A 26,129-nucleotide genomic window follows, 5' to 3' on the forward strand; every position below is an offset into this window, starting at 1 on the left:
ATCGTATCGGGGAGGTGAGCACACAATGATATGATTTTTTGTTCTTTGATGCCTGATAACTGATCCCTTCAGCACCTCGTGATCATACAGGCTGGTGTGCTTCTTCCATGTGAGCTTTGTTGCTTCTTACTCTTTAAGTTGAACTTTCTGTGAATGTGTATGTACATACGGAGAAAGAGTCTGTGCAGGTAGAAGGACAGAGTCCCTACCTTTTTCTTGTCAATTTGGCCTATGGCTCTGTCTTCTCAGGTGGGGTATCCCTGGTGGAACAGCTGCTGCTGGACCCTAAGCTGTCCCAGAACAAGCAGGCCTTGGAAGGCCTGGGAGACCTGAAGCTGCTGTTTGAGTACCTGACCCTTTTTGGTGTTGCTAATAGGGTGAGTCAAGTTAGGGACCCTTAGCTGAGCTCAGGGGTCTAGGCCCCTTGACCCTCATCTGGTACTGATGATGTCCTTGTCCCCACAGATCTCCTTTGACCTCAGCCTTGCTAGAGGACTGGACTACTATACTGGGGTGATCTATGAAGCAGTGCTGCTACAGACCCCAGCCCGGGCAGGAGAAGAGCCCCAAGGCGTGGGCAGTGTGGCTGCTGGTGGGCGCTATGATGGGTTGGTTGGCATGTTTGACCCCAAAGGGCGCAAGGTGCCCTGTGTGGGGCTCAGCATTGGTGTGGAGCGGATCTTCTCTATTGTTGAGCAGAGGCTGGAGGTATGTCCTAGAGAATGGGTAGAAAAATTCTGGGCGGGTGGCAGGATCAGAGCTGTCATTGAATTCCAAGGGGACAAATGGTATTGCTTTGGTCAAGTATGTGTCTGAGCCCCTGGGATCGCTCAGAGGCCTGCTTTGACTCTCTACCACCTAGAGTCACACTAGGGAACCCCCATGTGACCGTCAGCCCTCCTTTATTGCTATTGCTCTTAATTAGCTGGTTACTTCCCTTCTCTTTACGGTGGAACCACTTGTGTTTCCTACTTAAAGTCACCGTTCCCATGAGACTTTGTATGTTGTAAAAACTATCATTTAGTTACTGCTGTAACAAATGCCACAAGTGGGGGGCTTTAATGAATAGAAGTTTATTGTCTCACTTCTGGAGGCTAGAAGTCCAAATCAGGGTAATTTCAGCAGGATCAATTCTGCCCTTGTCAGTAAACCCGGGAATTCCTTGGTTCCATGGCTTGTCTATGACTCACATGGTGTCTGTCTTCCTTTAGGTAGGGCATGTGTGTATGCTTTATACCACATTTTATACAAATAACATGTGCTTATACATTGTTTTCCAAACCACAAAACTTGCTCACATGGGTTATAAGCAGACACAATGTTTATATTAATCAGCCCTACTAGATATGACTTAATTAATATAAAGCAGAAACCCCTATTTCTAAACAGAATTACATCTACAATTATAAAAAAATCAAAACAAAACTCACTGCCATTGAGTTAATGCTGACTCACAGTGGCCCTACAGAATAGAGTAGAACTGCCTCTGTGAGTTTCTGAGACTAACTGTTTACAGAAGGAGAAAGCCCCATCTTTATCCTGAGGAGAAACTGTTGGTTTTGAACTGCTAACCTTACTGGTCACAGCCCAACATATAACCACTATGCTACCAGGGCTCCTACAAGTATAGGGGTTAGAATGCCACACTTACCTGTGGGTGGGGAGGCATAACAATTATGAAAATAATTTCCCAGAAAAAAGAGGGGCAGCAACAGCATTCCCCAGCCCCTAACACACACACACACACACACATTCTGGGTTGTGCCCTCTGGCTGAAGGCTGAAGTGGAGGCGACATAGTCTTTATTTAGTGGGGAGATAGTGGAGTGGGACTAGAACTGCTAATAGTGGTTTGATTGCCCAGGATTAGGTTAGGAGTGTCACTTCTGGGTGAATGTTTTTGTGGGCTCTGGAGGTACTAATGTAGGTGATCTCATGATTACTGTAACTGAGCTTTCTTTGCTCCTGTCCTTGGTTATTTATTTTGACAAGTCAGATGTACATATCAGTATGTTCCTGTCTCATATTTTCTGAAAGCAATCCTATATCCAACTTCTAGCAGATGAGAAAACTGGGCCTTAGTGGAGCATGCTGAGCTAGACCTAGACTCTGACTCGAGCTTGTTGTTTGTTCCTTGAAGGTTTTGTAAAGGCTAACCAGCTGTGGCTCTATCTGCCCCATTCTCAGGCTTTGGAGGAGAAGGTACGAACCACAGAGACACAGGTGCTTGTGGCATCTGCACAGAAGAAGCTGCTGGAGGAAAGACTGAAGCTTGCCTCGGAGCTGTGGGATGCTGGCATCAAGGTACGATTCTTTTAATTTTAGGAACAAGAAGTCTAAAGGGGCAACATCAGGGCTGTAAGGTAGATGGAGTAAGGTTTCCCAGTGAAATTCTCATAGGACAGCCCTTGTTCATCTTTTTTTTTCTTTTGTGAATGTGTAATATGTTTATTAAGCAAAATAACATTCACCTAGTGTCATAGTAAGCAGTCTATTAACACAGTAGGTGGTTATAGCATTCTCTCCAATGCCAGTTGCTGGCTCAATTATAGATCAGGCCCTTAGAGATTCAGGATGGATCTTCCTTCCCAGTCACTGAAAATGGTGCTTACAGAAAACCAGGCACTGCAGGAGGAAGCAGGGCAGAAGGATGAGAAAATTCATTGTGTGCTATGAATTTAGTCCACCAGAATATGAAGGGAGAAAATCTTGCAGGCCACAGAAGGCTTGAGTTTTGGGGGAGAGGCAATGCAGGGCGCCATAGACGGTCCTACAAAGGTGGCAGCTAAGAACAGTCCAGGCTCTGTGCGTGTGGGCACCACATTCTCTGCGCCTCAGGTCTTGCTCGCAGTGGCGTCCAGTGAAATGGTAGAGGCACACACAGAACAGCCCTTGTTAATCTTGAAGAATGACCAAAGATTTTGTTGGAATGGAAAAAATAGTCCGCGGTGCAACTTTGCCAGCATATTTTTCCCAAGACAGATTTCAATTTTCTTAAAACTTCTTCCCAATAAAGTGGCCATGACTGTCCTTTGGCCTTCAAAAAAATCTATCACAATTAGCCCTGTGGTGCCCCCAAAGATCTGCAACCTTGTGGGCAGACCTCTCTGCCTCGAACTGAACTGGCCCATCACGTCTCCTGAAAAGCCACCATTTTGATTGGTCTTTGCTCTCTGGATCGTATTGGAAAATCCAAGAATTGTTCCTGCTTGTGTTTTCGTTAGCTTCTAGTTTTAAACACTGATGGTAAGATCAGCTCTTTGAGTTAGCTGAACTTCACGTAACCTTTTGGAACCCATCAAGCCAGAAGCTTGCCGAGACCAAAATGTTTGCTTGTAATTGATAATCATAAGTTTCTGAATTTTACCCACAATTTTTCTTTGTTGCTTCCCTCTATAGGTTGGCTCAGCTTTGAGGTCTACTTGATCCCTCTAAAATCTTGTTTTATGTTGGGCAACATTCCCAAAAACTTGTTTCAAAATTTCATTGGTTTGGAAAGCTTGAGTTTTGTTCAATATTTGATATTAGCCAGGACCTCAAAATCATTTTTCCCACTGCTATCAATGTATCAGTGTGTTAGTCCAGCTTGACTAAAGAAACAAATCCATAGACGCTAATGTGTATAAGAAAAAGCCTTATATAAAAGAGCAATTGTATATTGAGGAAAGATCCTAACCCAGTCCAGATCAAGTCCATAAGTCCAATATTAGACCATATGTCTGATACCAGTCCATAAATTCCTCTTCAGACTTATACAACACATGCAATGGAAGACCACAGGCCACTTGTGGATCCAGTGGCAGTGGAATAATTTCAGCGCTGGTGTTGGCCTTTACAAGGCTCCTCCAGCTCCAGGGCTCTGGCTCCATCAGTGAAGCTCAGTCAGTATGGCTGTCAACAGGAATATGAAGCAGAGAGAGTGTGCCCCCCCCCACCCCCACCCGCCAGGGAGGAAGACAGGAGTTCCAGAATCCTCAGGGGAAAGCCAGGCCCATACAGAGGCCTCTTTGGTGATGACCCGATTGACACGCTAGACTCCACCCCTTCACTTAAGTTGACAGGAGATTATGTAACTGCCACACTTAAGTAAGACCAAACTCACTGCCATTGACTCGGTGCCAATTCCTAGCAGCTCTATAGGACAGGCTAGGCTGCCCCTGTGAGTTTCTGAGATTGTAACTATGGGGATAGAAAGACTCATTTTTCTCTAGAAGAGCCTCTTTTGGTTTTGAACAGCTGACCTTGGAGTTAACAGTCCAATGTGAAAAACAAACAAGAAAACAGTCCAATGTGTAACCACTACACCACCAGCAGTCCTCTAGACCAAGACAAATATATTAATGAGATAACTTGTCTGTAGAGACCTATTTGAACACATTTTGTTTATGTCCATGTACGATCAGGAACCTCAGTAGCACTGCTTTTTGGTATATCTTTTTCTAGTGACTCCTATCATGACTGTGATTTCTTGGGAGAGAGCTAAGAGTAAGGTGCCAACCTGGGCCTGCAGGTGGTTTGGTTTTTCTGTGGGCAGCAAAACCCAGCATTCATCTCTGTCCTTGTCCCCTGCAGGCCGAGCTGCTGTACAGGAAGAACCCAAAGTTACTGAATCAATTGCAGTACTGTGAGGAGACAGGCATCCCACTGGTGGCCATCATCGGAGAGCAGGAACTCAAGGACGGGGTCATCAAGCTCCGTTCAGTGGCTAGCAGGGAAGAGGTGAGGTGGGCAGGAAGGCTGAGGGAGAGGGAATATATTTCATGTTGGCATCCCATGCCCATTCACAAGCCAAGCAAGTCTAGTGTAAGACTTACTGGCTCAATATTTGCTCAGTAATTGTCTGTTACTACTGTCACAGTAGGGTCAGACCTGCCACTGTGTATACCATGTCTGTAAGGGGCACTGTCTTTCCTGAGGTGTTTGATGGGGTCCTGCTAGGAACTAGGGGGAGGGGTGGGCACACAGGGAGCTGTTGTGTGCAAGATGCTTACATACCTTCTCCTCCCTTCCCCCACCCTGGCCAGGTGGACATCAGAAGAGAAGACCTTGCAGAAGAAATAAAAAAGAGAACAAGCCAGAACCTCTGCATCTGCTGAAATGATCCGAACGAATTAAGACTGGCACCGTTTGCGTCTCAGACAAAACTCTATCTATGCTCTTCAGCAGTTTTGCATATTTCTGTTCCAGCAGGAAGGGCTGAAGAATGATCAGAGCAGAAACGTTTTAATATTATAATTATTTTATTGGTAATCACGGGCAAAAATGGCCAGGTGCTCTGCCATTTTTCCAAGAAGGCTCCGGGACCTAATGCAGACTATGCGCCTCTCAGAAGGCCCCGCCCCAGATGGGGGGGGATGACTTTCCAGAACCAACCGCGGAGGGCCAATAAAACGCTGCCTCAACTACTGCAGCCTGCCTGTGTCATTGAGCCGACCCCTCCTCTCTCCACCAGGATCGGGCCTTCTCCGTTTCTCGGTCGTTTTAGTAATGGAAAGTAGGAAGGGAGCCCCACAGTAGCCGTACTCGCGGCGCCCCGGAGTGCCCCGGGGCTCTGCCTGCAGCGTCCACCCGGTGCCATTTTGGGAGCCACTTCGGAGGTGGGGGCGGTGTGGACTCGCCCATTAGTTCATAGCTTTCATCTGCGGTCCGAGGGCCCAAGGCGCACGTGCGGTGGGTCTCCCCACCCCCCTGGGGGGCGGGGTCGTGCTCAGGACCAATGAGAGCTTGGGGGGATGGAGGGACAGGAAACTTCCAGAGGCTGATGGGGGGAGGAAGTTATAAGGAGGGGTACAGTCAAGCCAGCTGGCGAGTCATGCAGTCCAAGCGGGAGTGTGAGGTAAGTTATCTGGTTGCGAAGGGGCGGCACCTCCCTCCACCTGGGCAGCGCAAGGGACTTCAGAGGTCCCAGCTTCCTAGACGCGGAGGCGAAGGTGCGCTGAGCGGGCCACCGCTACCCTGCTCTTCCCTCAGCTGTGGTGCGAGAGGGTGAACCCAGAGAACAAGGCGGCGCTGGAGGCATGGGTCAGGGAGACGGGCATCCGACTGGTGCAGGTGAACGGGCAGAGGAAGTATGGCGGGCCACCCCCAGGTACGGTAGCCACAGCCCCTGCTCCCGCCGGGCCCTTCCAGCCTGGACGGCCGCGAGCAGCCCCTTTGGGGGGGTGGGGCCTACCCCGAGGGTCCACCATCCAACATCCCGGATATACAACCCCAGCAAATGGAGTCGCTCGTGAGCGCTCCAGCCACGCCACCCCACCCCCACCCCCGTGAGAGACGCCCAGGCTAAGGATGCACCCATTCGGAGCCAGCTCTGGAATTGGTTCAGTCAGCCAACGATGCTCCCGCAGCATAGATGTACCCATTTCACAGATATTTGCGTCGTCCCCTTTTGTGCTGGGTTCCTGGGCCCCGAACCCAGAGCGATGGAAGTGACGGCGCCGCTCCGCCCCCGCCTTTCTCCCCAGGCTGGGTGGGCAGCCCGCCGCCGGCCGGCTCTGAAGTGTTCATAGGGCGGCTGCCCCAGGACGTGTACGAGCACCAGCTGATCCCACTGTTCCAGCGCGTGGGCCGCTTATACGAGTTTCGCCTGATGATGACCTTCAGCGGTCTGAACCGCGGCTTCGCCTACGCCCGCTACAGCTCGCGGCGTGGGGCACAGGCCGCCATTGCCACGCTGCACAACCACCTGCTGCGGCCCTCCTGCCCCCTGCTCGTGTGCCGCAGCACCGAGAAGTGCGAGCTGTGCGTGGACGGGCTGCCGCGGAGTCTGAGCCACCACGCGCTGATGCTCGCGCTGCAGCCGCTGAGTGCCGGCCTCCAGGAGGCCCTGCTGCTGCCCAGCCAGGGGTCGGCGCCCACGCAGATCGCGCTGCTCAAGTTCAGCTCGCACCGTGCCGCTGCCATGGCCAAAAAGGCCCTAGTGGAAGGTACGGTATGAGACTATGCGGAGGCCGCTCGGAGCCAAGCCTGTGGGCGCTTAACACACATCGGCATAGTCAAATTTGCAAAATCCAAAGGGTCTAGTCTAGCAAACCTGATTTTGCCACTTTGATATCTGCCGGTTGATATCAACTGCCAGTTAACCCGGAACTACCAGGTTTTAACTTAACGCTGCAATGAAATGTAGCTCTGTTTCCTCCCTCTTTAGAACTGTTAATGAGTGGACTTGCCCAAAGCAGTCCTTATTTTCATCTTTTGTTAAAACCTGCTTCCTCACATAGGTGAGAAGAGGGTAATTTAGGACCTGGTACTTAGCACATTCCCTGGCTCATGGTAAACGCACTGCTGTTTGTGGAAGTAAGCCATTGTGATGGTAATGAAGCAGGCTAGCCTGAGTCTTTACTCAAAGGGAACTTAGAAAGCAGCATTATACCTTGTTTACAAACAGAGACTAGGAGACCTGGAGATGTTATTTAATCTGCCCAAGATCACGCTAGGTGGGAATAAGGAATTGAAGCCCAACCCCAGCTTGTGAGACTCCAAAGGGTTCACAGGCCCAGGGTTTAGATGTGCCCTTGTCCCCTGCCTTTATCTTACAGGACAGTCATGCCTCTGTGGAGAGCAGGTGACAGTGGAGTGGCTCAAACCAGACATGAAGCAGAGACTCCGTCAGCTCTCAGGCCCCTCACTGCAGTTTCCACAGTCAGAGGGGACCCCGTTGCCCTTGGCCAAGGATAAGCCAGGGCCTCATGGGGCCCGGGCTGCCCTGCAGCTGCTGTGCCACAGGATGAAGCTGGGCAGCCCTGTGTTCCTCACCAAGTGCTTGGGCATCGGCCCTGCTGGCTGGCACCATTTCTGGTACCAGGTGGTGATCCCAGGTCATGCAGTGCCCTTCAGTGGCCTCATTTGGGTTGTGTTGGCCCAGAATGGGCAAGATGGGCACCAGGTGGCCAAGGAAGCCGTGTCCGCAAAGCTGCTGGAGGCACTGAGTGAGTCCAGGGCCAGCCTTCCGTACTCTGCTGAGGCAGGTATCATGTTTAAGCAGTGACCCATCCTTTCTCCTCTCCACAGGCAGTCTGTGTCAGTCCTCAGCCCAGCAGGCCTGGGTGGCTACCATCAAAGCCCAAAGAAGGGAGGGGTACAGGCCTTGCCCCAGGCCTGATGCATATTCTCTGCTGGGGCAGAGCCCCACCATACCTCTGGGAAGGTGAGCAGCTCAAGTTTAGCTAAATTATGGTGAGAGACCTGGCCCTCTTCCCATCAAGGGTCTAACCTGACTTCTGAGCTCTCTTACCAGTCCTGTTTAACACACACTCTCCCTCCCTCTCCCCAACAGCGTAGCATGAATCTTTAACATTTTCTTAATCTGTCACTTTGGTTCGTTTTTATTTAGGGGCTGGCTGAGCCAAAGGATCCAAAACCTGGCTATTGCCCCCACTGCCTGGCATTCTGATTTTGGTTTATGTATAGTTGTAAGGTTTTCTATGCAGGTTGTATTTATAGTAACCCCCTGGTTGGTGTTTCTTGTGTTTGTGCTGTCTTGTCCCAGCTGAAAGCTTGTCTTCCTCACAATGATAGAGTGAGCAACTCGTACCTCCACAGCACAGTCCGGAGCCCTGGGCCTCTGCACCTTCCTAAGTTACAGAATAAAAAAGGAAAATTTTTAAAAATCTGTTTTCTGAGTCAATTCTGACTCTTGGTGACCCCATGCCTTCAAGAGTCACTGCTCCTTTAGCTTTTCTGGGCTGCCATCTTTACAGAAGAGTTCCAGGCTTTTCTTCCGCAGCACCACAAAGTGGGCGCTCACTGCCACCCACCCTCGTTGAGTGCACACGATGTACCACTCAGGCCAAGCGCACAGAGGCACTGTCCACACACAAGCTCATGAGATCCAGCCTGCTGAGGGAGGTCTGGTCCTGATGTGGCGCATGCCCTCAGTCACTGTCCTCACTCTCCTCTTCTCCCAAAGTCCTGGGATCTTCTTCCTCCCTCAGCCCTGCAAAGAAGTCATCGGGGCTCCAGGCCTTGCTGCTCAGGCCCCGCAATGGTCCTCCCTTTTTCTTGCGTTGACGGTAGTCATTTACCACCACAGCCTGCAGCTGTGTCATGTCCCAGAATTTGAGGCGCTGGTCGTGACCACTGCTGGCCAGGAAGCGGCCACAGTGGGAGAGGGCCAGCTTCTCCACAGGCTCCCCAGCATGCTGGCCGATACTGCCTACCACCCGGTTTGGTAGGATGTTCACAGCCCTGGGGGAGGGGAGGGGGGAGAAGAGTGTTGATATACTGGCTAGTTGGGTCAGCTTGCCCTTCAGGAACCAGAGGGCCCTCCAGGCTCCCCTCACCTGATGACTCCGTCAGTGGAGCCTGTGCACAGTAGACTCTCAGTGACAGGGACCATGCAGTCGATGGACTCTGCTCTCAGGGCAAAGCGGTCACTCGTGGCCCCAAAACCATCCCAGTTGAAGAGGTAGATGGTGCCTTCACTAGAGCCGCAGGCCACCTTCTTCCCACACTTACAGGGAGAAAGGGAAAACTGGGTCTACGGGGCCAAGCCTCTAGCACACAAACCCCCCAGCCCCATCCCATATCCAGCTGTACCTTCATGAGCGTGACAGAAGTCAGGTCCCCAGACTGAGGCTCTGACAGCAGCTCAAACCGGCGCCGCTTAATGTTGAAAACGCCAAGGCAGCTGTCCCCACTGTGGAGAGCAATGCAAGACACTAAGCGTGACCAGAAGCTCCCTTTGAGGGAGACATGTAACAGGAGGAGGCAGTGCTAAGTTGTACCTGGCTGTTAGCAGCAGCTTCTTAGCTGGGTCCAGAGCCATGTCAGCAATGTATTCCTCATGCTGCCGCATATCCATCAAGGGGCCCTCCTTCCGTTGGTCCCAGAGCCGGACACCACCTGTGTCGTCCCCAGTAGCCAGCACATTCTCATCCACCAGCAGCAGACTGTTGATAGGTGCACTGAGGACACAGATGTAAAACCTTTCCAAGCATCTCTGTCTCCTTAGGAACCCCCCTGCTCCTCACCACCTATGCACATGCACCTGCATAGTTGGCTCCCCTTACCCATGAGCCTTAGAAATGCGCCTTTCCAGTTGGCCTCGCTCCACATCTAGAATATGGATGGCTTTGTCCTTCGAGACAGTGACAAGTTCTGGGAGGGAAAAGATGCCCAGATCATGGTGCTATTCACGGATCCCTTCCCAACACCACACTGCCGGCTACCTTCCCACTACTCACTTTGCCCATCTTCAGAGAAGACCACAGCCCGGCAGGACTTGAGGTGGTGGCCTGAGGACCAGAGCTCCTTGGTTTCTCCCTCTTGGCAGGAGTAGGAAAATCTGGTGGGGATGGGAAGGGAGGCTTTGAGAACCCCAAATCTCCCAAATGGGGACCAACTAGACCATCCTTCCACCTCTTCCACCCACCTGGAGTTCCTGCCTGCCCACCTCCAAGCCCATGGTGCTTATCTCATTTTCAATGAGCTTCAAATGCTAGGTCATTCTTTCAATGTACATTAATTCAAAGTGCATTTGTTCAAGGTCTCTTCATGACCTCCTTCCCACCCAACCCCTCTTTCATACTTGAATGCCCAACCTGGAGAAAAGTGTGGGTATGAACCAATGGAGACAGAAATGACTGGTAAATTCATGACAATAGGCCAGGCCCAGAAGGTGAATATATAAAAATCAGTAGGATTGGTCTCCAGGTCTGCAAGAGCAAGCCACAAATAATTACAGCACATTGTGATCAGGTGCTGAAAAAAAGGGGTGGGATCAACAGAGGTGGATCAGAGAGTACCTGATCAGAGAGCTGACAAATTGGAAAGAATTCCTAGTGCCTACTTCAGGCCAGACCCTCAAAAAGGGCCAAAAGTGTCATTAACAGTAAACTCCAAGGCAGCAAAACTGGATGTACTGATTTCCCTGTGCCTAACACATGAAAACCCATGCTTAATCAACATCTACAAATTGAATGAATGCTTGTGAAGGGAGAAGAGAGCACTGGAAAGCAAATTAAGGGTGGGGGGTGTGTGTGTGTAAATCAAAGTTTTGAAAATCACCTGGCTGACATCAGTCTGCCAGGGCAGAGACAAGGAACGGAGAGTCAAGCGGCAAGCTAGTGGCATGGATGAATCAGAGGTTGAGCTGGGCTGGAGACCACGTGAGCCACACAGAAGTCTGAATTTAATCTTAGGGGCAAAAAAGATCTCTTCAGAATGGTCATTGGGAGAGAAGTTAGGGGCCCGTCAGAAGGCAGTGACAGGGTAGAGATGGGGAGATCTAAGAGATGTATTCAAGAGTCTTTGAGATAATAGTACTTGGTGACTGAGGCAATTGGGGGTGGGGTGTGACTGACACTGTAAATATAGGTAGAAGCACAAGGGAACCAACATTTGCTGAACTGTACTCAAGCACTATACCACTTTGTAAGATAAGCATTAGTATTCTCATTTCCAAATGGATTTGGGGCTTCTGTTATCCATAGCCTTCTGCAAACCAGGTGTTCCTAATTTAAATTCTGGTGTCATTTCCTCTTTCAGATTTGGATTTTATTACTTACAATTCTTGGATCACACAGACTGGTGTGCTTCTTCCATATGACCTTAGTTGATGGCTCCCTTAGATGACTACTTATTTGAAGATAAACCCTTAAGACCCCGTACACTTTTTTCTGATAGCCTGGCACCATCTGCTTTTTTTGCCACACTTTGCTATAGTACCCATATCTTCAGTGATCTCTTCATGAGGGCAAGTATAGGTCAACAATTTTTTTTACAAGTGTAATTCAATGACTGATACATTCATGTTGTGCAACCGCTATTGTCAGGTGCCATCAAGTTAATTCCCATTCAGAGCAACCGTTATGTACACCAGAACACAACACTGCCTGGTCCCATGCCATTCTCACTATTCTTATGTCTGAACCCATTGTTATAGCCACGATGTCGATACAACAATGAGTGAGCTACTTTACCAAGCATGGTGTCCAGGGACTGATTCTTCCTGATGACATGACCAAAGTAGGGGAAGCAAGTGTTACCACCCTCCAAGGAGCATTCTGGCTGTGCTATTTCTCAAACTGATTTGTTTGTTCTAGCAGCCCATGGTATATAGTCTGTATTGCCAACCATTACCACCGTCCCTTTCAGGATTATTCCATGATCAATAGCAAATTCAGTGGCCCCTAAATAGTAACTCCCTTTCCTCTCCTTATAATACAAGTAATAAACTTTGGTTTCATCTAAGTTAGATCATACAGTATTTTTCCTTTTATATCTGACATCATTCAGTATAATGTTTTCAAGCTTCATCTATGGCTCAGTAATATGTATATGCATTTTGTTCATCCTTTCATTTGTTGATGGACATTTACGGCAGGTTTCTACCTTTTAACTGTCGTGTAGAGTGCTGCCATGTACACTAGTGAACCACTGAAGAGTTTTTAATCAAGGAAGTCATCAGATGTCTGCTTGTGAAAGATTAACGGGGGATGGAAGGAAACTATAGGGCCCTGCTGAACCTGTCCTAGCAATCCAGTGTGAAACAGAATTTGCCTTAGACTCACTCTTGACCTGCTACAGACTGTCTGCTATGATATTCCAGAATCGCTGGCTTCCTTTCAGTTCTTGTAAAATATTTCTATTCAGTGTTTTACTGACAAGAAGTCCTAGTGATAAACTGGTTAAAGTTCTTGGCAACTAATTGAAAGGTCCGCGGTTCGAACCTCCCAGCCACTCTGGGAGAAAGCTGTGGCAGTCCACGTCCATAGGTATTGACAGCCTTGTAAACCTTAAGGGGCAGCTCCACCCTGTTTTACAAAGTCGCGAAGAGTAGGAATCGACTGGCGGAGTAGGGGCTTTGATTTTGTTTTACTGGAAGCCAAATGTCCTTGAAAGTATCGGGGTTCTTTAGTCTTGAAAGCTTGGTCTCCCCGCCCCGCCCCAGCTCCACCCCCAGGGGTTACCTAGGCCGGGTAATCCCGCCCCGGCCTCGCACTCACACGAACACGTCCCCGTCCACATCCCCCGCGGCCAGTAAGTCGCGCGCGGGGTGGAACGCCAGGCCGCTGGCCGGCGCCTCCAGCACGATGTCCTCCGGGGTGTCCCGGGTCGGGGGCGGCGCCTCCGCGGAGTCCCCATCTTCCCCGGCGCTCCCGCGCGCGGCAGGCTCCTCTTCACGTGCCGCTTCCATGCTCCCGGGAGCCAGCAGCTCGTCTCGAGAGCCTCAGCAGCACCAGCCCCGGAGGCGGGGCGACGGGGAGGGCGGGGCCGGAAGCGGCGCGGGAGCTTCCGTCGCCTAGAAACGACGGCGCCCGTCTCGGCTGCCGAGGGAGCAAGCCGGATGCTGCTCTCCCGAGGTTCGGGGCCTCCTTACTGTGCCGGGACCGGTGTTCGGTTGGGCTAGCCCGCGTGACCTTCCGTCCTTTCCCACACCTCTGCCATCCTGAGGGCTGAATGGACGCTTTCGCCACCTTTAAAGAGGACTTCATGCTGTTGGAAGAGCAGAGATGGACGCCTATCTTTCGCGGCGTCGTGGAACCCACGGTGGTGACGAGCAGCAGTGAAGGGCATCAGGAGGCAGCTAAAGGGCACGCTGTGAGAAGACAGTATGTGGCGTCGTGGACGTCAGGCGACTCACCACACGCTCAACTGCTGCTATTGATCGTCAATAGCATGGTAGCCAAAGGAACAGGGGGCACCCCTTCCTACTGGTTGGCGCCAGATGCTCAGTTTGACAGGCTGGCAGTGCTCAGAGCTGGTGAGCAGTTGCTGAAGGGCTAAATAGGCACGAGTGACAGTCTAGACCTCCCAGTTAACAGACGTTCCACAAAATGAGAGCATTCTGCAGGGAGGGAGGGAAGGAGGGAGGAGCATGTGGCCCAATAGCTGGCGAGAATCAGTTGTGCTAGGCCTTCTCAAGGAGCTCAGGTGGCATAGTAGGTAACCTGTCGGGCAGCTACCCTCAAGGTCATTAGGTTAAAACCACCAGCTGCTCCGAGGTAGAAAGGTTAGGCTTTCCATTCCACTAGAGTGGAAACCAACATGGACCAGTTCTATCCTGCCCTATGGAAGTGAGTTTTGTAAGATGTTATTGCTCACCATTTTTAAGCGAGGCGGGGAGTGAGGGGCGGGTCTCTCAGAGAGGTTGTAAGTCCATTGTGTATTGCTGCATGTGTCTCACAAAAGCTGTAGTGTGGTATTGGAAATGCTTGTCACTCTAACCAGAGGGTGTTGGTGGCTTCCATAAGGCTTAGTGGTACTTTCCAAAAGGAAATTGTAGTCAATTCTCAGGTATTCCTCCTAGTAACCCTCTAGGTGTATTATGAGCCATTTCTCTTGTGACTTTTTCCCTACAACTCTGGAACCAGTTTACTGTCTGAAATTAACTACCTTATGGAACAACTCCATGGAGTCCTGGGGGGTGAACTGATTGGGTTACAAACCATAAGGTTGGCAGTTCAAACCTACTAACCACTCTGCAGGAGAAAGAAGAGGACTTCTACTCCCAGAAAGGTTTGCAGCCTCGGAAACCCACAGGGACAGGTCTACTGTGCCCTATAGGACCACTATGACTCAATGACCGTGAAGGAGAGCAATTCTACTCTTATAGAACTAATGGGGAAAAAACACACTGAGTATTCCCAGCTATGAGATGATCAGATAATCACATGTAGTGTTGTAGCTCTCCCACCTTTTCCGTCTCTGGGGCTGTAGCGTATTACTTGAATGGTCCTGTTTTTGAACCTGTGAATTTCAGCCAGTAGTGACATTATCAGTGAGAAATTACACCTGCTTAGGTAGAGGTGGCAGAGAGAGCTTCAAAGTGCATCGCTCTTGTGAGACTGGGAAGTTTTCATAATAGTAAGAGCCTTGAGCTTTCCCCAGCCCTTCACTACCTATTGCCTATTTCCCCAGAGTTGGTTCTGTCATCATGGTATTTATAAATTATAAGGTCTTTGTAAATTAGGGCTATTAGCCTTTTGTTAAATGATCGGCAGGTATTTTTCCATGCAAAAGTTAATATTTAAGTGGTAAAATTTCCCAATTTACTATTTGCTGCCTATGGATTGTAAATCGAACTTAGACTTGTCCCCTCTCTCATGAAATACAAGTATACAAGTCCTCTAAGACTTCTCATTTTTTACATTTAGATCTCAGCTCCTCCCTGACCTTTGGTAACAAAAAACCATGACCTTTTTCTCCTGAAATAAGTACTGGTACATGGATGAAGTGAAAACAACAAAAGCACTTAAGTCTCCGAGTAGTGCAGATGGTTCATGCACTTGGCTGTCATCGGAATGATTGGAGATTCCTTTCCCAGTGGCACCTCAGAAAAAAAGGCCTGGACTACTTATTTCCCCCAAATGCACCACTGAAAGCCCCATAGCATAGAGTGCTGCTGACACGCAGGGGGTCGCCATGGGTGGGTCAACTCCAGAGCAATGCGTTTTCCAAGGTGGAAGTGCTTAAAGTAAGGTGACCAGATTTTAACATTGATAAAGTGTGACACCATTGATAAAATTCATATCCTGGCGAAATAGCCACATGGCAGCCGAAAACCATATACCTTAGCTTGTCGTGCATTCTTTCCAAAAATCAGGATTTTTAAAACGCCGTGGAACGCAGGAAAAATTGTTAAAAATCAGTACTGTCCCACCAAAAGTGGGACGTCTGGGCACCTTACGCCTAGACCACCCCATCATTGCTGTGTAACCTATAGTGCAACCCCTTCCTGTGATGTCTTTACCTGTAATTAGTGGACTGGCACGCCCCCAAAAGGTATATAGGCCTGGGTTAGCAATAGAGATCCTCTTCCCCCCTCTCCTGTCCTGTTTCCCTTTCCCCTCTCTCCACATGGACCACCAAGCAGGACTGAGGTGAACAATGCTACCATGAAATGTGTCTGACTCCATTATTGTAATATCTCTCATGCTCTCGATGACTTTAATACTTATATATCTCAACCGTACAATTGTGCTTACTGGACCTGTGGTTAGTGGTGGGGGCTAGCCACCTCACCTAAAACCACACCTATTATCAAGTCAATTCAGACTCATGGCGACCCTAGAGGGCATGGTAGAACTGCCCCTGTGGGTTTCCAAGACTAACATCGATGGTAGTAGAAAGCCTCGTCTCCTGTGGAGTGGCTCATTGTTTCCAACTGCCGACCTTGAGGTTAGCAGCTCAAGGCGAACTAAACCAGCAGGGCTCCTGGTAATGAACAGAGAGGAGGAAAGCAGCAGAGAAAAGGATGGGTGAAATAATCAAATTCAGGAAGGCCCTACACTGGGAAGGGAAAACAATGTTTAGAGTGCTGAGGGACACCACGCAAGATCATTCTCTGGAAGTGATTTTATACAACCTGTAGAATTGGCTCTCTCAGTGTTCAAGGGGCTCTGGAGAGAAGATGCTCAACACAGAAAATACGACCGCAGGTTAGCCAATTTTAATGGAACTAAATGATCATACAAAAAATTATACACATTTGAAATAAAAGTAAACTGTCCTAGAGTCTTTCCAGGAACTGTGGCGAGACAGCAGTGGAGAATACATCCGTGCAGTGATTATTCCTGAAGATGGAGCTGGAGATTAGTATTTTGGTCTTTTGACTTCAACCCTGAAATAAAAGGAGAGATGGGTCAACCTAAGGTCCATACCCTAAGCAACTCCCAATCAGTCAGAGAATGCTGTGTCTCACCCATCAGCTTCCATCTTCTTCCTCTTCTCAATGATCTACAAAGAGCAGAGATCGTTGATAGGCATACAGCCAGTCTAAGCTCACCCCTCACACTCCCGCCACGCCAACCCTCTGCCTGTTTCTAGGTCTGTGCACCAGTGGCTTCTCTGAACTGGAGTCCTCCCACTCTGGTGCGGTCCCACTTACCGCACTAATCTTCTTCCACTGGCGATCCAGCTCTGCCTTGTCATTGGTTTCTTTGAAGCGTCTGGTTTTCCGCCCTTCAGACATCTTGATGCCATACTGGAATGCAGCCCTGCGAACACAAAGGGTGGTTGGGAAAAGGCCGTAGAAGGCGCACAGCAGTTACAATGTATTTCCAGAGGGTCCTATGGGTAATCTATTGGGGAATGTCTCAACCAGACTGCACCCTCTAACTTGGGATAAGCCAGGGGCCCCCACCCCGCCCATATTCAGTAATAGTACTCACTTAGGCAAAGCCTCCTTGTTATTCATGTACTCGCTGTATTCCTCCTGGGTATCAAAGTCCCAGCGACCTAGCGGGCCCTTCTTGTTACCCTGTTGCAGGATAGAATGGAGGCATGAGGAAAGAGATGCCAGTTTAGTAGTGATTAAAGTCAGATTGTCCCACAACCAGCTTTCACCATTCCTCAGTCTTATACAAATCATACTTGTTATTGCTTAGCACGCGTTTACTCTGAACACAGATCATATTTAACTCTCAACACAAAACCCTGTAACATGGGAACTATATGTTCCTCCACTTTCCTGTTGAAGAAACGGACGCATAAGCACAAAACCAGGATTAGACAAGGCTCCATGGTGGAATTAAGCCATGCTTGTAACGATTGCAGTACACTGCAAACGAGGAAAGGAGATGAAAGCCCTTTACCAGTAGTGTTTTTTAAAACTTCAAGGAAAATTCCATCCTGGCTAGAATAAAATTACGGAGGTCACTTCTGAAGACTGCAATTCTTTCTATCCTTTCTCCTTATGCATTAAATGATTGCTTACTGGCTACTGCAACAAAACCTTGCACTTTTTTGTAGTCAGTAAAATATATATAGATTTGGGCCTTAATTTAGTTATTCTTGTGCACACACTTTAAGATTTAAGCTGCTGCTCTTAATCCTGCACTACAGTGGGGCCAAGTTAATGAGATACAGATGATTTGGGGTAGGGTAAGGAGCCCTAGTGGCATAGTGATTATACGTTGGGCTGTGATCCGCATGGTTGGTAGTTCAAACCATGAGCAACTCCAAGGGAGAAAGAATGGGCTTTCTACTCCCGTAAACAGTTACTGTCTCAGAAACCCACAGGGGGTCACTGAGACAGCAGATTCAATGGCAGTGAGTGAGAGAGGGAGTCAGGTTGTGCTAAAGAGTAACTGCCAAATAGCCACTCAGTCTTCTAATGCTGTACCTGGTCCATTTTGCTGTAGTCCACTTCCTCATCACTGTCCACCGCCATGTCATCCATTCTAAAGAAAAGCAACAGTTAAAGAGATGCTGCAGACCCAGATGCCTACACTTATTCCAGAAACCCACCCAACTATGCAGTTATATGCCTAGGAATGACTACCTCCCAAGAGGTCCTGGTGGCACAATAGATTAAGCACTGGGCTGCTGACCAAAAGGTTGTGGTTCAAGCCCGTCAGTTGCTCTGTGGGAGTAAGATGAGCCGGTCTACTGCTGTAAATAGTCTCAGACACTCTATGGACTAATTCTACTCTGACCAGTAGGGTTGCTTTAGGTCAGAATTGACTCAACAGCAGAGGATAAACCACGTCACTCAAACTCCCATCCAACTCACAATCTAACAAAACACTTCACCAAGCAAGAAGTTCCCTTGAATCTAGGCAAATCAAATTTCCACCCCACTCTTCAACTTGTTCTCAGTTATCCGAGCCTCCCCTCCTTAACAGGATCTTACGTACGTGGCCGGGTAGCATTCTGCGTAACTGTTAGACATGCCGAAGAAATCTCCCAGCTGCTTTTTGTCTTCCGGCTTCTTCAACATATGTTATGTTAAAGAAAGTACTAGAATTCCACCTACCTAAGGATAGCTTCAGGCAGAAGGAGCCAAGGGCCAGAAGATTCAACATGAGAACTCTTGAGAAAAGCTGTGAACTAAACAGTCCTCTAGGGAAAGGGAAAGGCATGGTCTCATCCTTTTCAAAACCCAGGAGGGAAGGAGTGAGTGGGATGGGGAGAAGGCAAAGCTGGGAAGCAGGTGGAGTGGAAATCCATCTTCTTGGACCCAGGGACATATCGGAATAAAGGATATGATTCAGTGCCATCCCAACCAGCAGATCCGGCAAATTTCTCATTGATGGACTTGATTAACTCTTTAGCAGATCCAGGCCCTGGGGGTGGGGGGGTGGCGGAAAAACACTGTTCAGACTTGGAACCTCAAGAATCTCACATCCTACTGCCTACAATATACTACCAGCTTGTGGCTTACATCAAAACATTTTTTAAGCAGCTGGGCCCTGTTAGCTAACAAAATTTTAATCAAACTCCAAATATTGAGCTATTCCGATTGAGATAGGGATAGGATGCCCATTTACGCTTATTCAGCCTCTGCCTCACCTTCTCAGAACCACAGGGCTAGAGGCATATCTACCAAAGCCAATATATCTAGCTATTTCCCAAGGAGTGGGAGGAAGCTCCAGACTATTCTGTAAAGCAAGACCGGCTCTTAGGAAGACCCACACCGGCTCAGCTCTTGAGTCGGGGGCAGAGCTGGACTGCAATGCTGTGAACATACTCACCTTTGTCGACGTCCATGGGCTGGAAAGAAACAAAGCAAAGTGAGCATCACCGTGAAGGATTCCCCCCTCATCCCTTCCCCAAGCCCGAATCAATTTCCCACTCCATCTTGACCCCAGTTCTAGGCTGGTTCCTACCCTGGGAGGGTGTGAGCCACAAGAGGTTTCAGTCATATAGAAGGGTCTTGTACCTGGACTGGGCAGGCCTAGAAAAGGCCATCTCTACCACCCACTACCATTAGCTTACCTCATCGTCTACTTTCGGCTTCTCGAAGTAGCTGTGCCTCTTCTTCTCCTCCTCTCGCTCTCTGTCCCGCTCCCTCTCCCGTTCCCGCTCTCGCTCCCGCTCACGATCTCTGTCTCGCTCTCGATCCCTCTCTCGTTCCCGATATCTCTCCCGCTCCTTATCCCGAGGTGTCTTAGTCGTGGAGGGCACGTAATCACCAATATCTTCAAAAATGCTGGGAAAGAAAACACCATTAACTGCCAAAGTCACACACAACTTCCACTCCCCGGCCATTTCTCCACATTCAAAGACCAGCACTCCCCAAAATGCCCTGAACCAAGAAATTTAGATCCCCGTCTCCTTAGTTCAAGTGACAGGCGCAAGGGCACATACTTCATATCCGCTTCAGGGGGCTTCTTCTCTTCCAGCTTCCCTAATACGTAAAGAGAGAAATGAGAAAAAGCACCCTGAGTTCGTGCCCACTCAGCCTCACCATCCCCTCCAGTTCTGAAGGCCCTTTAAAGCATTTCCAGCAGAATAAGCAACAGCGTCCCACATTATCGCTTCTCCTGCCTCGAATCTGACTACTGCTTATTCAGTCAGCCACACAAGCAGCCAAGGGCTCAATTGCTTCCAGTTTACTCTGCTCCCTAAGAGCTTCCCAATGTCCTGGGGTCCACGGCTCCTGGAGACCTTGGTTCCATTCCCAAGTGGTCCTTCCCAACCCGCCGGGTACCTTTATCCTTCTTCTTGAGCTTCTTGTTCCGGGTACCCTGCCTCAGGTAGGAAAGGATCTGGGTGAGCTTGCTGATGACGATGTCATTTGTGGTCAGGGTGGTCTGGGCCTGAAAACCCGAAGAAGTGAGAGTGTTATCCCAAAGAACAGGTGTGTCTTCATTCATTCATTCACTCACTTAAGGGCAGACCGATGAAAGAGCATGCACAAAAGCCCTAGGGCACATACAGGTGGAAAACAAACACCAGGAGGCGGGGTGAAGAACCATCTGGAAAGGCTCGTTCCTCATTAAGCCAAAATAAAGATTTTGAGATTTATGCTAAGAACAATGAGAAACCATTGACAGCTTCTAAACTGTAATAGACTACCATAATCATTCAGTAATGTGTAAAAAACCCTTCTGGCAACAGATTAGGAAGGTTGGTAAGAAAGAAATTTCTTCTGGGGAGAAGAAACATATTTTAAAATTAACTGTGGTGATAATTACAAAATTTTAATATATTAAGAGCTACTGGATTGCTCCCTTTAAAGGGGAGATATGTATGGCATTCAATGAAACTGTTTGGGGGAAAAAACACCTTGAAAGACAGCTTGAGTGGAAGTGGGGAAACCAGTGAGGAGCCTCTTCCAATAGGCCCAGTAAGAAACGATGGCTTCGACAGACATACCAATGAAGGGGCGTAACAGATTTAAGGGGCACAAAGTCAACAGAACTTGATGGACTAAATGTGGGAAAGGCTGATGCCCAGATTTCAGGCTGATGTGACGGCGCCTCAGGACACTCACTTCCATGGTAGGACAATCAGCCTTGCTGCGGATAAGAGTGGTGGGGATGTCTGTATCAGCATACTCGTCATCCAGGTCCACCACATAGGCCATCCGGCCCGGCAGGAACAGCTCATTCCTCTCGTACGCTTTGCTCTTAAAGAGCATGCGGTAGACATTGCGGCCTACGAAGAGGGAAGAGTAGTAGGCAATCAGAATCTCCCACAATAGCAGCTGCCACTTATTGTCATCTTCAGTGCTTGCTTTATGCCAGCCACCATGCCAAGTGCTATGCATGCTGCGCTTCGTTCAATTTTCGTAAGTCCTATGAGGTGGGCAGTATTCTCCCCTCTTCACGCATAAGAACACGAAAGCTGATCTGCCTGAAGTTATATAGTAACAAGTGACAAAGAAAAGAACCCCGGCGGTCCAAAGTCTGGGCTCCTATCCACTTCTACACTGTCTATATGCTCTAAACATGCCTAGCATTTTTTTGAGCTCTGCTAGCCTAGTGGGTTAAGTATTGGGCTTCCAAAACTATAATTCATGCTTTATTAATTATAGAAGGAATACAGAAGACTCATGTTTCCTCCCTTGGAGTGGCTAGTGGTTCTGAACTGCTGACTTTGTGGTCAGTAGCCCAACATGTTAGTACTGAGCTACTGACCACAAAATTGGTAGATCAAGCCCATCAGCTCACTCCATGAGAGAAGGATGAGGCTGTCTGTCTGTGCCTATAAAGATTTAAGTCTCAAGAAGCCCAAAACACAGTTCTGTTTTATCCTACAGAGTCCCTATGAGTCAGAATCAGCTGAATCGTGTGTGTGCGTGTGTGCGCGCGTGCGAAGTTTAAAGTAATACATGCTACATGACAGGATCATTATGTTTCTTCTTTCTCTTCATCCTTATAATGAAGTAAAGACTGACTCCATTTTTTTTTTACTCCATTTTTCCATATGAACAAACAGGTCGTGAGAAGTGAAGACAAGTGCCTAAAACCACACACTTAAGTTTTCATTATCAGGATTCAAACCTACGTGCCTCTGACTTCATTGTGAGCTGTTAATCCCTACCCATGCCTTCTGCCTTACTACAGAAGAGAGAACGGTGGGCCTACACCGAGGAGACACCAGAGACAGGAGGTAATTCAGTCCCGATCTGGGATGGAGTGAAGCACTGTGTGAGAACTTGGTGGTGTGGCAGCAGGAGAGAAAGAGAGGACTGGCAGCTGCAGGCGAGAGAAGCACACCCTGCCAGAGCACGAATCTCATACGCTACACCTACGAGGTGCAGCCACCGGTGCAGAGATCTGCTACTCACCCAGACGGGTTTTAAATTCAATCTTATTTTCAGGATCTTCATCTTTCCTGAGAACACAAGAAATACATGTTTGTTAATCGTGCTCCTACTGTAGGTCGCATTCTTCTCAACTCTCCAGCCCCCACTGATTTGTCTTACTTGGTTTCCTTCTGGGGTTTTTCCATCAGCTCCTCCTCCTCTTTCTCTTTGCTGGCAATCTCAGCTCGGACCTATCAGGAAAGCATGTCAGTCTTTGCTATTTTTATGTATAGTTACTTAACACCCACCATAGCCGGGGTACAGTATTAAACAAGAGAGACATGGTCCTTACCCTACTGGAACTTACAGCAAGAAAGGCAAGTTAACCAAGTAAGTGCAAGAAAGGGAGGGGACTGCTATGATGCAGAATGTAGACAGGCTCTGCAAGGGGGCAGGAGGCAGGGGGACCTCCTCAGACCTGGGTGATCAAGGAAGTACTTCTCAAGGAAATAATACGTAGGCTGAAATGTGAAGGGTGAGTAGCAACTGCTCTTACCAAGAAGCTAACTTTAGCCCTTCTTCTAGATCAGGGTAGGCAACTTTTTTTGTGGGGAGGGGTACTTATAACATCATTCACACACCATTCCATGACCAGAAATGCTTCTCTGGGGAGGCATGTGCTATTAGCTAGTACTGATGATTTTATGGCCCTTTTATGGCCCATGGGCTGGACATTCCCCACCCCAGTTCTAGAGAGTCTGAGCCACCAGAAGGCACCGCGTTCCCCAATTCCCAGAGCTCACTGGAGGACATTCAGCATCGGACTACGGTGATCCACACATCCATGAAAGCTTACCTTCTGAAGCAGAGCAAAATCCAAACCTTTCACCAAATGGGTGTGTTCCATGTCACCACCCAAGAATTTGGACTCTTGAATCAACTGTCTTCTCTTCTCTGCAGCGGACTTGTCCCTGGAACGAACAGGGTGCATTCGATTAGTCCTTTGTGAATGGCAAGTGTCTCTTAAATGGCTTAAGGGTTCCAGGGTGGGGCAAGTGTGGAGAAGTATTTTCCTCAAGACTGGATGACTGTGAGATGCTGTGGGAGCCATGCCCCAGCCCAGTGGGTACTCACGCCTCAGCAGTAGGGCCCACGGCCCTATAGTTAGCTGTGGTACTGATGAGCTCAGTTTCCTCGTAATCTTTGTTCACACCATCTCTTCGCTCCTTGGCACGGTCCCGATACTTCTCAGCCAGCTCCCGCTCTCGCTCAATTTCTTGCTGGCGTAGCTTGGCATAATAACTATGGGCAGAGAATATAGGCTATGTAAAGCTTACTAATGGCTATCCCAAGATTAGCAGAATCCTTATCTCCCCAGCCAACACTGCATGGTAAAGGCTACCCCAGAGTTGGTTCCAACCCAGAGAAACCATGAAGGACAGCGTGGAGCTGCTCCTTTGGGTTTCAGAGACGGTCCACCTTTCCGGGAGCAGATAGGCGCCTTTCTTCTGCAGAGTGGGTTAGCGGTTTTGAATGGCTGACCTTGTAGCTAGCAACCCACTGCTTATCCCACAGTGTCACCAGGCTCCCCAAAAGCTACATATGAAATGAGAAGGCCGCGGTCACCTCAAAATCAGAACTACAGCAGCTGCCAGCTCGGTTTCAGGTCCACTGTGGACACTTGAGACTTCAGAACCCTTTGATGCCCTCGACTCTATATCCCTCAGTTTTTACAGGTACAAGACTTTTTCTACACAATAACCAGAATGTCATCTGAATTTCTGTTACTTTGTAACTTTCAGCTGGAAATCACTCAATCTCTGCTGGTCCACCCCAAGAATAGAGGAAAAGCTATGTCCAGGACCAGAAAGTTTTACGTGATATAAATGACAGTCATAGCAATGGCAGCAGCCAAGATTTACTGGAAAATTGCTGTAAGTCAAGCACTGGCACTAAGTGCTTCAATGCACCACCTCAGATGAGCCTCATGACCACCTCATTTTATTTTATTTTTTAACTTGCAGAACAAATCCATTCTCCAATAATTCATATATTTCACGGACTGCGATTTCCACAGTATTACTTATCCCACTTTATTCCTGTGTTTCCTGCTTCCATTTCTCCTCCTCTCCTATCCCTCCCAGCCTTCTGAATTTTGTCCTTGGGGAAATGTTGCCCTTTTGATCGCAAATGATTAATTATTCTAAGGAGTATGTACTTCTCTGGTGTTGTTATCATGTAGAACTCTCTATGGTTTGTCTGAACCTAGAGCCATGGGGGTAAGTTCCTCTAACAACCTTATGTTAAGAGTTATTTTCACTACTCTATTCTATCCATGAGAAAATTAAGGATTAAAAAAGATAAGTTAACATACCACAGTTTACCAAACTAGGACTGGAGAAGCTTAAGTTAGAGCAGAGGCAGGCAGACTCCAAGGTCCCCTAACTTATCACAACTCACTGAAACCTCCAGAACCTCAAGACAACAAAGGAAAATCTGTCTGGAGCCTCTTGGCTACTCCTTCTCCTCAAATTTTATCCACCTTAAAAGGCATCTCTCAGTGGGCGGGGGGAGGAGATAAAAAAAAGGCATTTCTCCCACTCTCTTCACCTTTTCTTTTTTCTCCTTCGTGCGGCTGGATCTTCATCCTCATTGTACTCCCTTGGCATCCTAGGAGAGACAAGGAATTCACTGAGCAAAATACTGGCGAGCCTCAGGAAGGAAACGTATGGACTACAGAAAAGGCTAGAATACTGATGAAAGCAGCAGTTTCAGTCAGGCAGAGGTTCATGTTCATGGCTGGAGATGAGTGGTTCTCGAACTGTAGGGGTCATCACAACTACCTGAAGGCACTACTAAAATTGTTATCACCAGTGTCTACCAGTCTGAGCCCATGGGGCTAGGAGTCTAGAAACCTGTGCCCTTCATCAGCATGTCAATGACTCACTGAAAACATCCTGAAACCCAGAGAATCCAGAGCGTTCCAGGCTCCGCCGGAGCCTGTGTTCAGAGGAAGGAAATCAGAGCCACAAGCACACACAAAAGGACCGTCCTGCCAGCTTCTAAGACGTTATGGCTCAGTAGGTTTTCTGTAGAAAAGAGTCGCGATGAGCCAGGAAGGAACTGGGACACAAATGAAAGCTTCACAGGACTTACTCATGGTGCCGTGACTTAGAGGGTGGTGCAGATGTGGGTGCAGTCCTTGGGGTCATAAGAAGTTTCCTAAAGTCTTCATTGGTGAGTTTTGATCTAAAAGAAATGTCAAAGAGTCAAAAATCCAGTAATACGAAGTGAAACTGGGATATGCAAAAGCATAATTGTACTTGAAATCAGAAAAATGCAAATTCACACAAAGACATATCTCTTAATGAATCAGAATGGTAACTATTAAAAAAATTTAATTAGTCAATATGAGTAAGAATCTGGGGAATGGTCCCTCTCATACCCGGTTGTTGGGAATGTAAATCTGTATAGCCAATTTAGTGGGTAATTTGGCTGGATTTATTAAAATTCATATTTCTCAATAACCCCGTATCTCTATACAAAGGGCTTTAAAACATTTGTGGGAAAATTCCATTTATCTTTTTTTTTTCTTTGTTGTTGTGGTGGTGGGTTTTTTAAAATAATTTTATTGGGGGCTCGTACAACACTTATCACAATCCATACATACATACATTGTGTCAAGCACATTTGTACATTTGTTGCCATCA

General features: G+C 48.3%; 4 protein-coding genes across 4 annotated transcripts in view; 2 read left to right on the top strand and 2 right to left on the bottom strand.

The window, feature by feature from the left end:
• Positions 1–5,404, top strand: part of HARS1 (histidyl-tRNA synthetase 1) — a 16,426-nt gene extending 11,022 nt beyond the window's left edge. Inside the window, exons 6-10 of the mRNA XM_045284741.1 lie at positions 139–377; positions 466–708; positions 2,187–2,303; positions 4,572–4,718; positions 5,024–5,404. Coding sequence (XP_045140676.1) covers positions 139–377; positions 466–708; positions 2,187–2,303; positions 4,572–4,718; positions 5,024–5,095 — 818 coding nt within the window. The 3' untranslated portion in view covers positions 5,096–5,404. The remainder of the gene's footprint in view (positions 1–138; positions 378–465; positions 709–2,186; positions 2,304–4,571; positions 4,719–5,023) is intronic.
• A 379-nt stretch (positions 5,405–5,783) lies between these two features.
• Positions 5,784–8,608, top strand: DND1 (DND microRNA-mediated repression inhibitor 1). Its single transcript, XM_004696673.2, has 4 exons — positions 5,784–5,835; positions 5,970–6,087; positions 6,464–6,925; positions 7,538–8,608. Exons 1-4 carry the CDS (start codon positions 5,812–5,814, stop codon positions 7,984–7,986), a joined length of 1,053 nt encoding a protein of 350 aa, XP_004696730.1. The 5' UTR covers positions 5,784–5,811; the 3' UTR covers positions 7,987–8,608.
• Positions 6,704–13,155, bottom strand: WDR55 (WD repeat domain 55). The gene is made up of 7 exons (XM_004696672.2): positions 12,947–13,155; positions 10,184–10,284; positions 10,010–10,097; positions 9,725–9,904; positions 9,537–9,636; positions 9,281–9,450; positions 6,704–9,185 (listed from the first exon to the last, which is right to left on the bottom strand). Exons 1-7 carry the CDS (start codon positions 13,135–13,137, stop codon positions 8,873–8,875), a joined length of 1,143 nt encoding a protein of 380 aa, XP_004696729.1. The 5' UTR covers positions 13,138–13,155; the 3' UTR covers positions 6,704–8,872.
• A 3,215-nt stretch (positions 13,156–16,370) lies between these two features.
• Positions 16,371–26,129, bottom strand: part of IK (IK cytokine) — a 13,940-nt gene continuing 4,181 nt past the window's right edge. The window contains exons 3-20 of the mRNA XM_004696671.4: positions 25,576–25,668; positions 25,030–25,089; positions 23,554–23,721; positions 23,276–23,390; positions 22,600–22,670; positions 22,462–22,508; positions 21,163–21,326; positions 20,377–20,485; positions 20,034–20,073; positions 19,662–19,875; positions 19,418–19,436; positions 18,931–19,009; positions 18,581–18,661; positions 18,067–18,124; positions 17,114–17,202; positions 16,831–16,939; positions 16,645–16,679; positions 16,371–16,563 (exon numbers count right to left, since the gene is read on the bottom strand). Of these exons, the coding sequence (XP_004696728.1) occupies positions 16,536–16,563; positions 16,645–16,679; positions 16,831–16,939; positions 17,114–17,202; positions 18,067–18,124; positions 18,581–18,661; positions 18,931–19,009; positions 19,418–19,436; positions 19,662–19,875; positions 20,034–20,073; positions 20,377–20,485; positions 21,163–21,326; positions 22,462–22,508; positions 22,600–22,670; positions 23,276–23,390; positions 23,554–23,721; positions 25,030–25,089; positions 25,576–25,668 (1,579 nt within the window). The 3' untranslated portion in view covers positions 16,371–16,535. The remainder of the gene's footprint in view (positions 16,564–16,644; positions 16,680–16,830; positions 16,940–17,113; positions 17,203–18,066; positions 18,125–18,580; positions 18,662–18,930; positions 19,010–19,417; positions 19,437–19,661; positions 19,876–20,033; positions 20,074–20,376; positions 20,486–21,162; positions 21,327–22,461; positions 22,509–22,599; positions 22,671–23,275; positions 23,391–23,553; positions 23,722–25,029; positions 25,090–25,575; positions 25,669–26,129) is intronic.

Source organism: Echinops telfairi, unplaced genomic scaffold, assembly GCF_000313985.2.
Source record: "Echinops telfairi isolate 266 unplaced genomic scaffold, ASM31398v2 ScPeMD7_7469;HRSCAF=8507_0, whole genome shotgun sequence".
Taxonomy (NCBI): Eukaryota; Metazoa; Chordata; class Mammalia; order Afrosoricida; family Tenrecidae; genus Echinops; species Echinops telfairi.